Genomic DNA, 13884 nt, shown 5'->3' on the forward strand with positions numbered 1-13884 from the left:
AACAGGTGAGGCTGCAGGTCCCATATTTTGGCTGCTGGTCCCTTATTTTCAAGGCTGCTGGTCCCTTATTTTCAAACCTGTAAGTTGACAGCTATACTCCAGTACCTTTTTGGCAGGCTGGGTTGGTGTTCTCGAAACCACAGAAGGGCACATCCCTTGGGATGCCATTCCCTGGCCAGTGGATATCCTTTCCAGGAACCATCTTGATCTTCTTGGTGATCCCGTTGTAAGTGGCAACGATCTGTGGGAAGAAAGGGGTCGGTCGGGGGGAGGTGGAGAGAAGGGAGAAGAGAAGGAGATGGAGGCAGGGTACCATTTCCCCTCCTTGGTGAGGTTGAGGAGCCCGAGGGCCGCATTCCTTTCTGGGAACCATGTTGGGGGCCGCACAGAATTGGTGGGGGAGGAGCCAGGAGTAAAATGGGGCAGAGCCACAAATGTAACTTTTGTCTTTGGACAGTGGGCTGGTTTCTACACACAAACACACACAACTACACAAGCACACACACACACACACATCAAGAAGAGGTAGACTTCAAGGAGGAGTGGAAACCTTTTGTGGAATATTTTAAGAATTGTTGTAAACATGTTAAAACGTACATAGGTATTATGTACTGAGTTGAATAGGATCCAAAATGCAGCAGTCTGATTGGTCCTCGAACAATAGGATCCAGAATGCAGCAGTCTGATTGGTCCACAGGAGCCACCCAATCCAGCTCCAGGTAGAAGTGAATCCGCAACCTGATTGGCCATCAGGAGAATCCCAGAACTAGCCAATCACGTGGGGCCATTGTGTAAATAATGTATATAAAGCAGACAATCTGGGGGAACTTCCATTCCTCCTCACCACTACAAGCTGAATAAAGAGCATGAAATCCACTCTCGACTCCGAGTATATTTCAGTAGGATTTGAATGAATAACAGCAGTTGAATACTTGTCGGGGTAGAGTGTGGAAAAGATAAAATATAGAATATTTGTAATACGCAGCAAATTTAGAAACTGCAGGGGAATCCACAGAGGGGTTGAGGGGAAGTCAAACGTGAAATGGATGTGTATTTGGAAGTACGTATCATCTTGAAAACTTTTGAAATTTAGAAATAAAATTCAAAACAAACTCGAACACACACACCTTTGCATCCTCTATCCAGGCAAGCAAATGGCATGGTCAGAGTTGAAGTTTGCCTCCAAAGAGGCAAAAGTACCCAAGGAGGGAGGCTGCAAAGCAGGAATGATAAAGGGTGCAGCCTCCAGAGTGGGGCTGGGGAAGAGTCCCGAGGGCCAAATAAAGAGGCTGCAGGGCCACATTCGTTCCCCATGATGGAGGACCCCTGCTCTATGGACGTGGGTTAAGGTCCTCAAGTCTGACAGCTTTGAAGAGCTTCTTCACACAGCATGCCCCACCAGCGGAACTCACTGCCACAAGGGCATGGTGACAATCGCTGGCTTAAATGACTCTGAAAAAGAGATGGGGGATTTCCGTGGGTGAGGGGTCTCATCACTGGCTCTTACCCATGATGCCCCCATGTTCAGGGAGGGGTCTACCTTTGAATACATGTTGTGGGGAGAACAGACAGTCAAACAGCAAAAGGAGCAAACCTCAAACTCCCCCTCCGTCGGGTTCATGTCCCAGAGGGAAAAATCCATCTCCCGGTCACCGCTCTCGTCGATCTTCAGGGTCCCTGTGACCCCTGCCAAAAGAAGGAAGGAGAGGGGGGAAAACAGCAATCCCATACTGGTCCTTAAGGAGAGGTGAACATATCTGCCACACGCATCTTAATGGGTCTACTCTGAGTACATCCTGACACATCCAACCTCTGTTCAAAAACCTTCACGTTTCTTCTGACTTGGTCTTTCTTTCGAAAGGAAAAGCATCACAACTGGACAGATGTGGCTTCCTGGCTATAGAAGGCAATGTGGTCACACCCACGCCATACATTTATAAACTATGTAAGGTAAAGGTAAAGGGACCCCTGACATGAGGTCCAGTTGTGGCCGACTCTGGGGTTGCAGTGCTCATCTCGCTTTATTGGCCGAGGGAGCCGGCGTATAGCTTCCGGGTCATGTGGCCAGGATGACTAAGCCGCTTCTGGCGAACCAGAGCAGTGCACAGAAACGCTGTTTACCTTCCCGCTGGAGCGGTACCTATTTATCTACTTGCACTTTTGACCTGCTTTCGTACTGCTAGGTTGGCAGGAGCAGGGACCGAGCAACAGGAGCTCACCCCGTTGCAGGGATTGAACCGCCAGCCTTCTGATTGGCAAGTCCTAGGCTCTGTAGTTTAACCCACAGCGCCACCCGTGTCCCTAATCCATCTCTATGTAGCTTCCCACAAAGAATGTAGCTTCCCACAAAGAATGCTGGAAACTGTAGTTCCCCTCTCGCAAAGCCACAATTTCCAGCACCCTACAAACTACAGCTCCCAGGATTATTCCAGAGGAAGTAATGTGCTTTAAATGTATGAGGTTGTGTTTGACTATGTTCTACTCAGAGGAGACCCACTGAAATTAATGGCTCTACACAATAACATAAGGAGAGTCAGCTGGATCAGGGCAATGGCCCATCTAGTCCGGCCATCGTGTTCTCACAGCAGCCCACCCAATTCCTATAGGAAACCCTTGAGTAGGATTGGACCACAAGAGCCCTCTCAGAAACATCCCTGCCTCTGACCACGGATCTTCTCCATGGATTTCTCCAATCCTCTTTTAAAGCCATCCTGGTTCGTGGCCATCCTCACCACATCTTGTGGCAGCGAGTTCCACAGCTCAGCTATGTGCTGCACTGAGATGGATTTTCTTTCACCCACCCTGAATCTTTAACAGGAGATGGCGGTGATTGAACCCACGACCCCTCTGCATGCGAAAAGGGAGTTCTACCGCTGAACTACAGTCCCTGACCAGCAACCATTTTTGTTTGGTGGCATAACAGTTTGAGTAGGGTTTCCTAAACTTGGGTCTCTGGCTGTTTTTGGACTACAATTCCCATCCTCCCTGATCCACTTGTCCTCCTAGCTAGGAACGATGGGAACTGTAGTCCAACAACAGCCAGAGACCCAAGTTTAGACCAGGACCTGGGAGAGGCCAGGATTCGAATCCCCACTCAGCCACGGAACTCACCTTGGGGGTAAGTCCCTTCCTCTCAGCCAAGCCTACCTCACAGGGTTGTTGGGAGGACAAAAAAGGGGAGAAACATTAAACAAAAGAACCCAACAGCACAAAACCTGGGAGGGATGAGAGGTACTGACCATAAAAAGTCCGGTTCTGCATCTGACGGGTGGTCAAGGTGGCGTTGGAGAAGGATCCCTCCTGCTGCAGCATCTCACTGGCAGCTTGAGCGTAGAGCATCACCCCATCGTGAAATGCAGCAGCGATGAAGTTTTTCTGGAAAGAAAGTTAGATTTGCCTCTGCGCCACTCAGCCAGCGGGGAGGAACAGGGCGAGTGCCCCCAGACCAGGAGGGAGTCCTTTCCGGCCACAGCGCCAACTTCAGAATGCCAACTCATCGGTGAGGTTAGAATCAATGGGGTACATACCTCCGCTCACAGTGGGACCGCGGTATTTGGGTCAAAAGGTTTGGGGGGTTCGGTTTATAATAAACAGGGTGCCAGCGTGGTTTATAACAATGGAGAGCCAGTAACGGCCTAGTGCATGGGTAGGCAAACAAAGGCCCGGGGCCAGATCCGGCCCAATCATCTTCTAAATCTGGCCCGTGGGCATTCTGGGAATCAGTGTGTTTGTACATGAGTAGAATGTGTCTTTTTATTTAAAATGCATCTCTGGGTTATTTGTGGGGCCTGCTTGGTGTTTTTATATTACTAGAATGTGTCCTTTTATTTAAAACGCATCTCTGGGTTATTTGTGGGGCATAGGAATTCGTTCATCCCCCCCCAAAAAAATATAGTCCGGCCCCCCACAAAGTCTGAGGGACAGTGGACCGGCCCCCTGCTGAAAAAGCTTGCTGACCCCTGGCCCAACAGTGTTGTTATGAGGGGAAAATGTGGAGCAGAGAACCATGCAGCTCAACTCAGAGACATTCCTTGGCTTGTTTACCCAGAGGTCAAACCTGTTTCCTACAACTTTGCTTCCCCTCTGAAGTTGAGAATCATTGTTTCATCCCAGCCCGAGGGCCAAATCCCCTCCGGGGCAACTTTCTGGGGACCGCATGCCTTCGGTGGATGGGCCAGAGGTGGAAGTGAGTGAGGGGGGAGGTCAGTGCAGGTGGGTCAATGGGTGAGACCATCACCTTAGTACGGAAATCTCTGAAATGTCCTTTTTTCACACGGAATGCAGTGTAGCGGTTAGAGTGCTGTACTAGAACCCAGGAGCGGCCAGAGTTCGAATCCCGCTTGGCTGCGTGAATTTTGCTGGGTGTGACCTTGGGCATGAAGCTCTCTTAGAAGGGGAAGAAATGGAGGCAGTGAGAGATTTTACTTTCTTGGGCTCCACGATCACTGCAGATGGTGGCAACAGTCACGAAATTAAAAGACGCCTGCTTCTTGGGAGAAAAGCAATGACAAACTTAGACAGCATCTTTAAAAGCAGAGACATCACCTTGCTGACAAAGGCCCGTATAGTTAAAGCTATGGTTTTCCCAGTAGTGATGTATGGAAGTGAGAGCTGGACCATAAGGAAGGCTGATCGCCAAAGAATTGATGCTTTTGAATTATAGTGCTGGAGGAGACTCTTGAGAGTCCCATGGACTGCAAGAAGATCAAACCTCTCCATTCTGAAGGAAATCAGCCCTGAGTGCTCACTGGAAGGACAGATCCGGAAGCTGAGGCTCCAAGACTTTGGCCACCTCATGAGAAGAGAAGACTCCCTGGAAAAGACCCTGATGTTGGGAAAGATGGAGGACGCAAGGAGAAGGGGAAGACAGAGGACGAGATGGTTGGACAGTGTTCTCGAAGCTACCAGCATGAGTTTGACCAAACTGCGGGAGGCAGTGGAAGACAGGAGTGCCTGGCGTGCTCTGGTCCATGGGGTCACGAAGAGTCGGACACTACTAAACAACTAAACAACAACAACAACTTCACAGGGCTGTTGTGAGGATGAAACGGGGAGGGGGAAACTACATACGCCACCTCCTTGGAGGAAAAGGCAGAGCATTGATTTAAATAAATGAGTAACAAAAACACGCACCGTTGCAAAATAATGGATTGCGCGTTGCCCTAAGTTGACGCTGTTAAATATTTCCAGCGATTCCCAGCCAATAGGCCTCCCCCAGACCCTCTTTGACTCCTGTGGGGAGCCGGGAAGGCATATCTACCAGCGCCGCTTCCTTACCAGCCCGTCTTCCATGGTGAAATTGAACTGCGCTTGAGCCCCTTCCTTGACCTCCTGCAGGAACGGCCTGTATTCCGGGTTGGTGGGCTCTGCGTACGTGATAATCATGACGGCCTAGCAGAGGGCGAGAGGGAGACGTGCGCTCAAAATCACTTTGAATCATCACGGAACAGTAGAGACCAACCCCTCCACAATGGAGGAATCCCAGCTAAGGAACCCCCCTGACTGTCGGCCACCCAACCTCTGTTTAATAACCTCCAACGAAGGAGAGTCCGCCGCCATCTGTTCATCGTCAAACAGCTCTTGCCTTCAGAAAGTTCTCCCTAATGTTTAGCCAGAATCTCCTCTTGGAAGTTCAGAAGCAGGGGGCGATGGGAACAGCTCTCCCTCCGTGATTCACCCCCCAAAATCAGGTCCTTGAAGGTACACTGCTCCTGTCTATGGAGTTTCCACTTAGCTATTTTGCTATAGCAATTGAGAGACTTTCATGAACATACCTTAAGCCCCTCGTTTCAAGAAACCAACAGTCTAACCCAGGGGTGGCAAAACTGTGGCCATCGGTGGTTGTGTCAAACTAAGTTATACTCAGAGTAGACCCCCTGAATTTCATGGGCCTAAGGTAGTCATGGCTGTTAATTTAAATGGGTTTAACACTGGATATAACAGCGGGCTTCAAAAAACAAAACTAGTTTGTATTCAGGATTTTCTTGTGTTACAAAACAAATAAACAAGGGAAAATACATACAGTGTCTCCATTATTCAGCTCATAGAATCTTTTTCACAGTTTGTGAAAACCCTCTGTTTTTAAAGCCTTCTAAGTCAGAGGTGGAGAACTTGGGACCCAACAGCTGAAAGTGGCCCCCTAAGCCTCTCTCTCTCTCCTCGAATTCAGATCCTGCCTTTTGGGGGCGGGGGCGCAAGTGTGTGGAAATTAGCCCTACCGAACCACAGGTGAAATTCCCACCTGTTGCCCCGCTCACTTTCCCCGCTAGCCTTGCCCACCTCTGGCGTGCGGCCCTCGGAAGGTTTCCCTGATATAAATGTGGCCCTCAGATTGAAAACAAAGTTGTGTGTCTCCCAACCACCAATCTAAGCCAACAGGCATTGAGAGGCAATGAATCCTGCCCCTCTCCCCATAGATATTCAGGCCGGCTCACAGCTCCCTGGGCTATTAATAGCCTATAACTTGCCCACTACTCCGGGGGAATTATCTTACTTCCTTCCTCTCACGCCGGAGAAAAGCATAGCCGGCCAGGTCTGGCCAAAGTCATCGCCCTTCCCCTCTACCCTAAACCACCCTCAGCGCCCCTCTCCACGGACGGGATCTTGTGCAGGGAGGGAAACCAGTCCCAAAAGGCATGACAGGGGCGCCGGGTGGGATTCGAACCCGGTACTCCAGGAGTTAAATGGGTGGGTGGCAGGAAGGAAGGAAGGAAGAATAAAGAATTTGCCGAGGCCCGAGAATACAATCCATCGCCTTCGTGCCCATAGGAAGTTGCCTCACGCAGACTGACCGTTGCTCCAGCTAGCGCAGGGTTACCTACACTGACTGGCAGCAGCTCCCAGGGAGCCTTTCCCAGACCTACTTGGGGCCTCTTAAACACAAAGCAGGAGCTATAGTCGTTCCCCTGATTTAAGTAAGGTTCTACTCCTCATTGTTCTGAATAAACACCTGGTTTCAAGCAGTGTCTTAGACCGGCTGTAAGGCCCAAAGCCTGCCTTGCAAGATTCCTAGCCAGGCTTGACCAACTCGGAAACTTCATTCTGAGGTGCAGATACACACAACTCTTTTCTCTTTGGCAGGTTGAGAGGAGTTCCCTACCAGGACAGACTTTGCTCGTGTGCTCAAGACATCGATTCTATAAAACATATTTTGCTGCACTGTGCAAAATATGAGCAAGCCAGGGCTGAACCGATATTACCCTTGCTGGTATCTTTCCCCGGAAAATCAGAGGCTCACTATGTCAGGTTCCTATTGGAAGACCGGACAAACGCTAGAACATTCGCAGTGGCGAAGTTTTTATTGATGGTTGCAAGAACCAACGATCCCTATCTTTAAGTCTGAACAAAATGCTTGTTTAACCTGGAGGTAGGCTATCTGAATTGTGTATTGCTTTGTAACAATTTGTTGAGTCTCTGGACCGTAATAAAGATTGATTGATTAATTTTCTCTTGTCAGCAGGATACTGCCCGAACTGCAGCTCCCTTCTGTGCCTGAAGAGGGCGTTGTGATTCCCAAGCGCAGAACTGCAGCCTAGTAACTTGAGATCTCAGCAAGTCTTGACAATGGCCAGCTCAGCTGCCAACCTCGGCCCGCCTCGGCCTCAGGGCAGCTTCCAAGACCGTCACAAAGCCTCATTGTCATGCCCGTCCCCGATGCTCCCAAGGTGCTGGGATCCCTGCCAGGCACTCGCAGTTCCCCCACGGAAGCACAGCAACCTCCACAAGGCCTCCTCTGCCAGGTGTTCTTCGCACAATGGCCACGTTTCTCTCTTTCTCTCTCGGCGGCTACTTCCTGGCAAAGCATCCGCTCCTTTTAACGGCTTCCTGACCGGCAGAAGTTCCAGAAGTCCAGCTTTCCCTGCCACCTGCCGTTGCCAGGAAGAAGCTTCCCCGGTTGAATTTCTGCCCGTCGCTTGGCTTTTTTCCCCAGCCCGAGGGCCGCTTCCCCTCATCGGTGACCTTCCAGGGGCCGCATGCCTGTGGTGGGCAGGGTAACTGAAGGCTATATTCAGCCAGAGGTCTCCCTTCCTGAGCATGGGTAGTGGGGCATATGCCACACAGAGGCCCAAGGGCCAGTTAGAGAGGGCCCGAGGGCCACATTCCATCGTGGGCGGGGCCAGAGGCAAAGTGGGCGGAGCAACAGATGGGACCCTGACACTGAACAGAGGGAAACACCGAGAAAAGTCACAATTTTCCACACACCACCTATTAAAAGACTACAATTCCCAACACGGTTTATCCATCAGTCCCGGGGAACTCTGGGAACTATAGCTCTGTGAGGGGAATAGGGGCCTCCTTTAACAAACCCCCAGCGCCCTTTAACAAACTACCGTTCCCAGTATTCAATGAGGGGGGAGCACGGAAATGACTGGCAGAATCCGAGACCTGGGAGAAGAGTTGGTGGAAGAAGACTGGAAGAAATTTAAAGACTATTTGCAGAAACACTGTAAAATTAATGAATGTTAAAATGATGTTTGATTGAAAATAAGTGGCATTAGCAACAAAGTTATTAAGAATATGCAAAAATGAATTGATAATGGTTGGAAACATAGAGTTATAATATGTTAAGATATAGAGTTAAGACAATGAATGAGGGTAAGGATTTGCTGATTTGATTATGCAAATGGGATACAAAAAGGGGAGGTGAGAGGAGGTCAAGGAAACAAGCAAATGAGTTCAATGTTATAAAAAACGGATTTGTTTTTAATTTTTTCTTATTTTCTTTTTGTCTTTTGTATGTTGTATTTTTTTTTCATGTGTTTTTGTACTTATGTCTTTGTAAAACTTTAATAAATATTTCATAAAAAAAAGAGGGGGGAGTGGTGGCTGTTTAAAGTGATATCAAAGCACTCTTAAATGCATGGTGTGAATGTGTGAATATTAAGTCCATTAATTTCAATGGGTCTTAATTGAGTGGGGCTAAATTGCCACGGCTTCCCCCAAATAATTCTGGGAGCTGTAGTTTGTTAAGGGTGCTAAGAGTCGCTAGGAGACTCCCCCATTCCCCTTCACAGAGCTACAATTCACAGAGGTGGCTTCACAATCAATTCCTCTTCCCAGGTTTAAAGTGACATCGCAGCGCTTTAAATGTACGGTGTCAAAATGGCCATTAATCTCAGCGGGTTTCCACTCTGAGAGGGGCTTAATTGCCTACAACCCAGAGGTCCGCACTGCGGGGGGGAAAGAATGGACAAACTCTGTCAAATACACCCAAATGCATAGTCGTTTCAGCTCAAACCACGTGCGGTGGAGAAGGGACCGCCCGCCAGGGGTGGCGTTGACGGCTGCACGGGAGCCTTACCTTGTAAGCCTCGCGGGCAACGGTGTCGTTCCCGTCGCCCCGTCGCCAGGGGAGCTGCCGGTCGGGGAATGTGGAGCTCTGCAGACTCGCCCCAAAGAGGTCGATGTAGAGGAAGGCGTATTCGCCCGCGGCGAGCCCCTCGCGATGTGCGTGGACCATGAGCTCGCGGAATATGTCGGGGGCGCAGCAGACAAACACAACTGCAAGGCGGAGAAAGGAAGACTGTGAGCAGGGCGGCCGCTACGGTCGCAAAGGCGTCTCGAAATGTGGAAGGAGGCGCCCCGCTGTGGGACGAGAGAAAGCAAATCAATAACATGTTGGGTTATTTCATTTCATATCATTCTTTAAATTTAGCTACCGTATTTTTCGCTCTATGAGACGCACCAGACCATAAGACGCACCTAGTTTTTGGAGGAGGAAAACAAGAAAAGAAATATTCTGAATCTCAGAAGCCAGAACAACAAGAGGGATCGCTGCGCAGTGAAAGCAGCGATCCCTCTTGCTGTTCTGGCTTCTGGGATAGCTGCGCAGCCTGCATTCGCTCCATAAGATGCACACACATTTCGCCTTACTTTTTAGGAGGGGGAAAAGTGAGTCTTATAGAGCAAAAAATACAGTGGTGCCCCGCAAGACGAACGCCTCGCAAGATGGAAAACCCGCTAGACGAAAGGGTTTTCCGTTTTGGAGGCGCTTCGCAAAACAAATTTCCCTATGGGCTTGCTTCACAAGACGAAAATGTCTTGCGAGTTCCTGAGGTTTCCCCCCCCTTCCCCCCCTTTTCCTAAGCCGCTAAGCCGCTTATCAGCTGATCCGCTGATAAGCCGCTTAACAGTTGATCGCTAAAAGCCGCTAAACCACTCATAGTGCTAATCCGCTAAGCTGTCAATGGGCTTGCTTCGCAAGACGAAAAAACCACTATACGAAGAGCCTCACGGAACGGATTAATTTCGTCTTGCGAGGCACCACTGTACAGTATTTCTTTTTTAATGGCACAGCTCCTGCCAACCTAGCCGTTCGAAAGCATGTCAAAGTGCAAGGAGATAAATAGGTACCGCTCTTGCGGGAAGGTAAATGGCGTTTCCATGTGCTGCTCTGGTTCGCCAGAAGCGGCTTAGTCATGCTGGCCACATGACCCGGAAGCTGTACGCCGGCTCCCTTGGCCAGTAAAGCGAGATGAGCGCCGCAACCCCAGAGTCGTCCAAGACTGGACCTAACGGTCAGGGGTCCCTTTACCTTTACCTTTAAGAATACATCCATAACCCACATGTATGAAATAGAACAGCAATCCTGAAGCCATCTTGACTCTTAATGACCCCAAATATTTCCTCTGCAGAAGGAAATATCTTAGGAAAACCTCTCCCAATGGTTCTTTTCACTTACACATCCTTCAGCTCCTGTCTTAAGGGCATCTTTTGTGTAAGAATAGGGTCGGCCTGAGACCTGGATTCGAGAACTTAAGTATTTATCATCTCCAAAGAATAGCCCAGGTAATGCAGTGACCATTGTATCTTGACCAACAGGAGACAAACCACACGCTCCAATTTCAGTTGTATTTCACCACCTTTTTCTGCTGTGCTTTCGGATGGCCTTTGGTTAAGGGGCTGGGCAATTTCGAAAAGCTTTAAAAGTTCTCGCACAATTTTGTTGGGGGTCCTCACCTTCTTGCAAGGTGTTGGGGGGGCCCTCTGTTGTAATAGAAAACTAAAGATCTGCCTTGCTTTTTCTTCTGCAGGTTCCTGCCTCCACTCATTTTCCTGTGACAGATAACTGATTTAGGGGACACTGAATTCCTTGGTGGAGAGTTGGGCTGTAAAAGCCAACCCCAAAATTTCCTGTAGCAGTTGCAAGTGCGGATGGAAGCCATTTCAAAGCACGACCGCGTTCGCACCCTCCAACCTTTTGCCAACGAAAATGAGACTGTTGACATGTGTTCTCTCTATGCCAGTTGACAGGGCTTGGAGGCGGGCAGAGGAGTCTATGGGCTTGGGTCTTGCTTGGTACAGTATGGTATAGTGGTTAGAGCATCAGACGAAGACCTGGCAAGGACCAGAGTTCAAATCTCTGCTCGGCCACATAGCTCACTGGGTGTGAGCTTAGGTTGGTCACTTTCAGGGAATGAAATGGAGAAGGGATTAAATAAGGAGGCAAGAAACCATATAGGCCACTTTGAGATCCTTGGAGAAAAAGGTGGGATCTAAATGCAATAAATCCATCAATCATAGGGGAATCTGGTTGGCTGCTCTAAGAACAGGATGCTGAACAAAAGCGAGATCTTTTGAGGTTCCTCAAACAAGGAAGGGCCTTCTCCACCCTGATTCACCCAAAGATTTTGCTGCCTCCTCCAGATGGTCTATTCATTTATTCAGCGGGTGATTTAAACACCTAGAGGTCAGTCGCCCTTATTCTATTCCCCCCCCAAAAAAAATTTATTAGTTTTCACAATATTATAAACAAACAAACACACAAAACAAACAACAAAAATCATAGCCTTATTGAAAATTACAATTATTAACTTTGTTAAGTGACTTCCTCGCTTCCCCTTAGTTGAATTTCATTGCATGTCCTTTTAACGGTTTTCCAAATCCCAATTTTTATGAAATTTAACTTAAACCTTAACATCCTTAGATCTTCACCTTATGGAATTAAACATATTAATTCACCACTTAACATAAGTAAAATCCTAAGCCCATTAAGTATCTGCAAGCTGTTTTCAGTTAGTTTAACTTAGCAAATTTAACTAAATAATCATTAAATTTATTCCACTCTTCCTGATACTCCTCCTCCATCTGGTCGCAGACTCTTCCGGTTAGGTTGGCTACATTTCGAGCTGAAGATATGGGTGACCTAACCTGAGCCGACCCAGTCGCCCTTATTCTAAGGGGTGGGGGAGAAAGTTAGTGTTCTACAACAGCTTATCTTCAGCTCAAAATGTAGCTCGGCCACTGCAACACGTGCTAAAAGGCAAGCGCCTGACATTTCCCCACTTAGCAGATACAAATCCCTGCCTTCTAGCACTTGGCGAGCGAAATTATTGCCAGGCGAATCCAGAAGGCCCAGGAGGCAACTGCGGCCCCCCCAAACCTCTAAACCTGGCCCTTGGGAATCTCCAGGCCACACCCCATTTCCCCAGGCCACACCCCTCGCTGGCCCCCAAACCTAGCGGGTGGGTGAAGCCTCTCCAATTTCAGATTCTCATTTTCTTAGTCTCAGGCTGTATACACACTATACTTTTAAATAATGTTTACCCCGTCAAAGAATTCTGGGCACTGCTGTTTGTTAAGGGGCTGCTGAGAATTGGAACTCTGCGAAGGGGTGAAACTACATACAGTATTATTATTATTATTATTATTATTATTATTATTATTATTATTATTATTATTAATTTATTTATACCCCACCCATCTGGCTGGGTTTCCCCAGCCACTCTGAGTGGCTTCCAACAGAACGCTAAAATACAATAACGTATTAAACATTAAAAGCTTCCCTAAACAGGGCTGCCTTCAGGTGTCTTCTAAAAGTCTGGTAGTTATTTTTCTCTTTGATATCTGGTGGGAGGGTGTTCCACAGGGCAGGTGCCACTACCGAGAAGGCCCTCTGCCTGGTTCCCTGTAACTTGGCATCTCATAGTGAGGGAACTACCAGAAGCCCCTCAATGCTGGACCTCAGTGTCCGGGCAGAACGATGGGAGTGGAGACGCTCCTTCAGGTATACATTGCCCAGAATCCTTTGAGGGAAAGAAGGTATTTTGGATGTGCTTCGGAGGAAAGATGTGTTCGCCCAGCCTTCTGTTCTCCACAACGCCACGTGCGTTTGCTATTGATTTATTGATTTACAGTATTCTTAAAGCTCTCTCCCCCCACCCCAGAAAACTGATCAGCATTTCAGCACAAATATCTCTGGAGACACACACAAACACACACACACACACACAAACAATGCTAAGCCATTTTGATAGAATAGAGACATTTTTGGGAAGCGATTTCCTCCAGCAGGAAGCGTTTTATTTTCACGAATGCAAGAACATAAGGAGAAGAGCCCTGCAGGATCAGGCCCATGGCCCACCAGTTGCAGTGACCAACCAGAGGCAGTGTGGTGTAGTGGTTGGAGTGTCAGACTAGGACCTGGGAGAAACCCGGGTTCAAATCCCTCACCCAGCTCACAGGGTGAGACCTCAGGCCAGCCACTATCTCACCAGGCTGTTGTGGGGATTAAACAATGGAGAAACATGGTTCAACCTGGAACTCCTTGGAGGAAAAGATGGGATATAAACACTCTGAATGAATGAATGAACCAGATGCCTCAATGGGAAACCGGGAAGTGAGACCCAAGTGCAGGAGCAACTTTTCTCCCTCCTGCGGCTTCCAGAATATGGGATTTGGAAGCACTGAGAGCAAAGTCATCGTGCATTTTTTCACCTGCCTTGCCCCATTACTTGGGACGCAGGTGGCGCTGTGGGTTAAACCACAGAGCCTAGGACCTGCCGATCAGAAGGTCGGCGGTTCGAATCCCTGCAACGGGGTGAGCTCCCGTTGCTCGGTCCCTGCTCCTGCCAACCTAGCAGTTCGAAAGCACGTCAAAGTCCT

The 13884-nt window shown here is 48.7% G+C and overlaps 1 protein-coding gene across 1 annotated transcript in view; it reads right to left on the bottom strand.

Annotated features, from left to right (window-relative positions):
• Nucleotides 1-13884, bottom strand: part of NPR1 (natriuretic peptide receptor 1) — a 65846-nt gene that overhangs the window by 30674 nt on the left and 21288 nt on the right. Inside the window, exons 2-6 of the mRNA XM_081891360.1 lie at nucleotides 9302-9501; nucleotides 5278-5391; nucleotides 3240-3375; nucleotides 1595-1686; nucleotides 106-241 (exon numbers count right to left, since the gene is read on the bottom strand). Of these exons, the coding sequence (XP_081747486.1) occupies nucleotides 106-241; nucleotides 1595-1686; nucleotides 3240-3375; nucleotides 5278-5391; nucleotides 9302-9501 (678 nt within the window). The remainder of the gene's footprint in view (nucleotides 1-105; nucleotides 242-1594; nucleotides 1687-3239; nucleotides 3376-5277; nucleotides 5392-9301; nucleotides 9502-13884) is intronic.

This window comes from Podarcis melisellensis, assembly GCF_964234715.1.
Source record: "Podarcis melisellensis genome assembly, chromosome: 16".
Lineage (NCBI taxonomy): Eukaryota > Metazoa > Chordata > Lepidosauria > Squamata > Lacertidae > Podarcis > Podarcis melisellensis.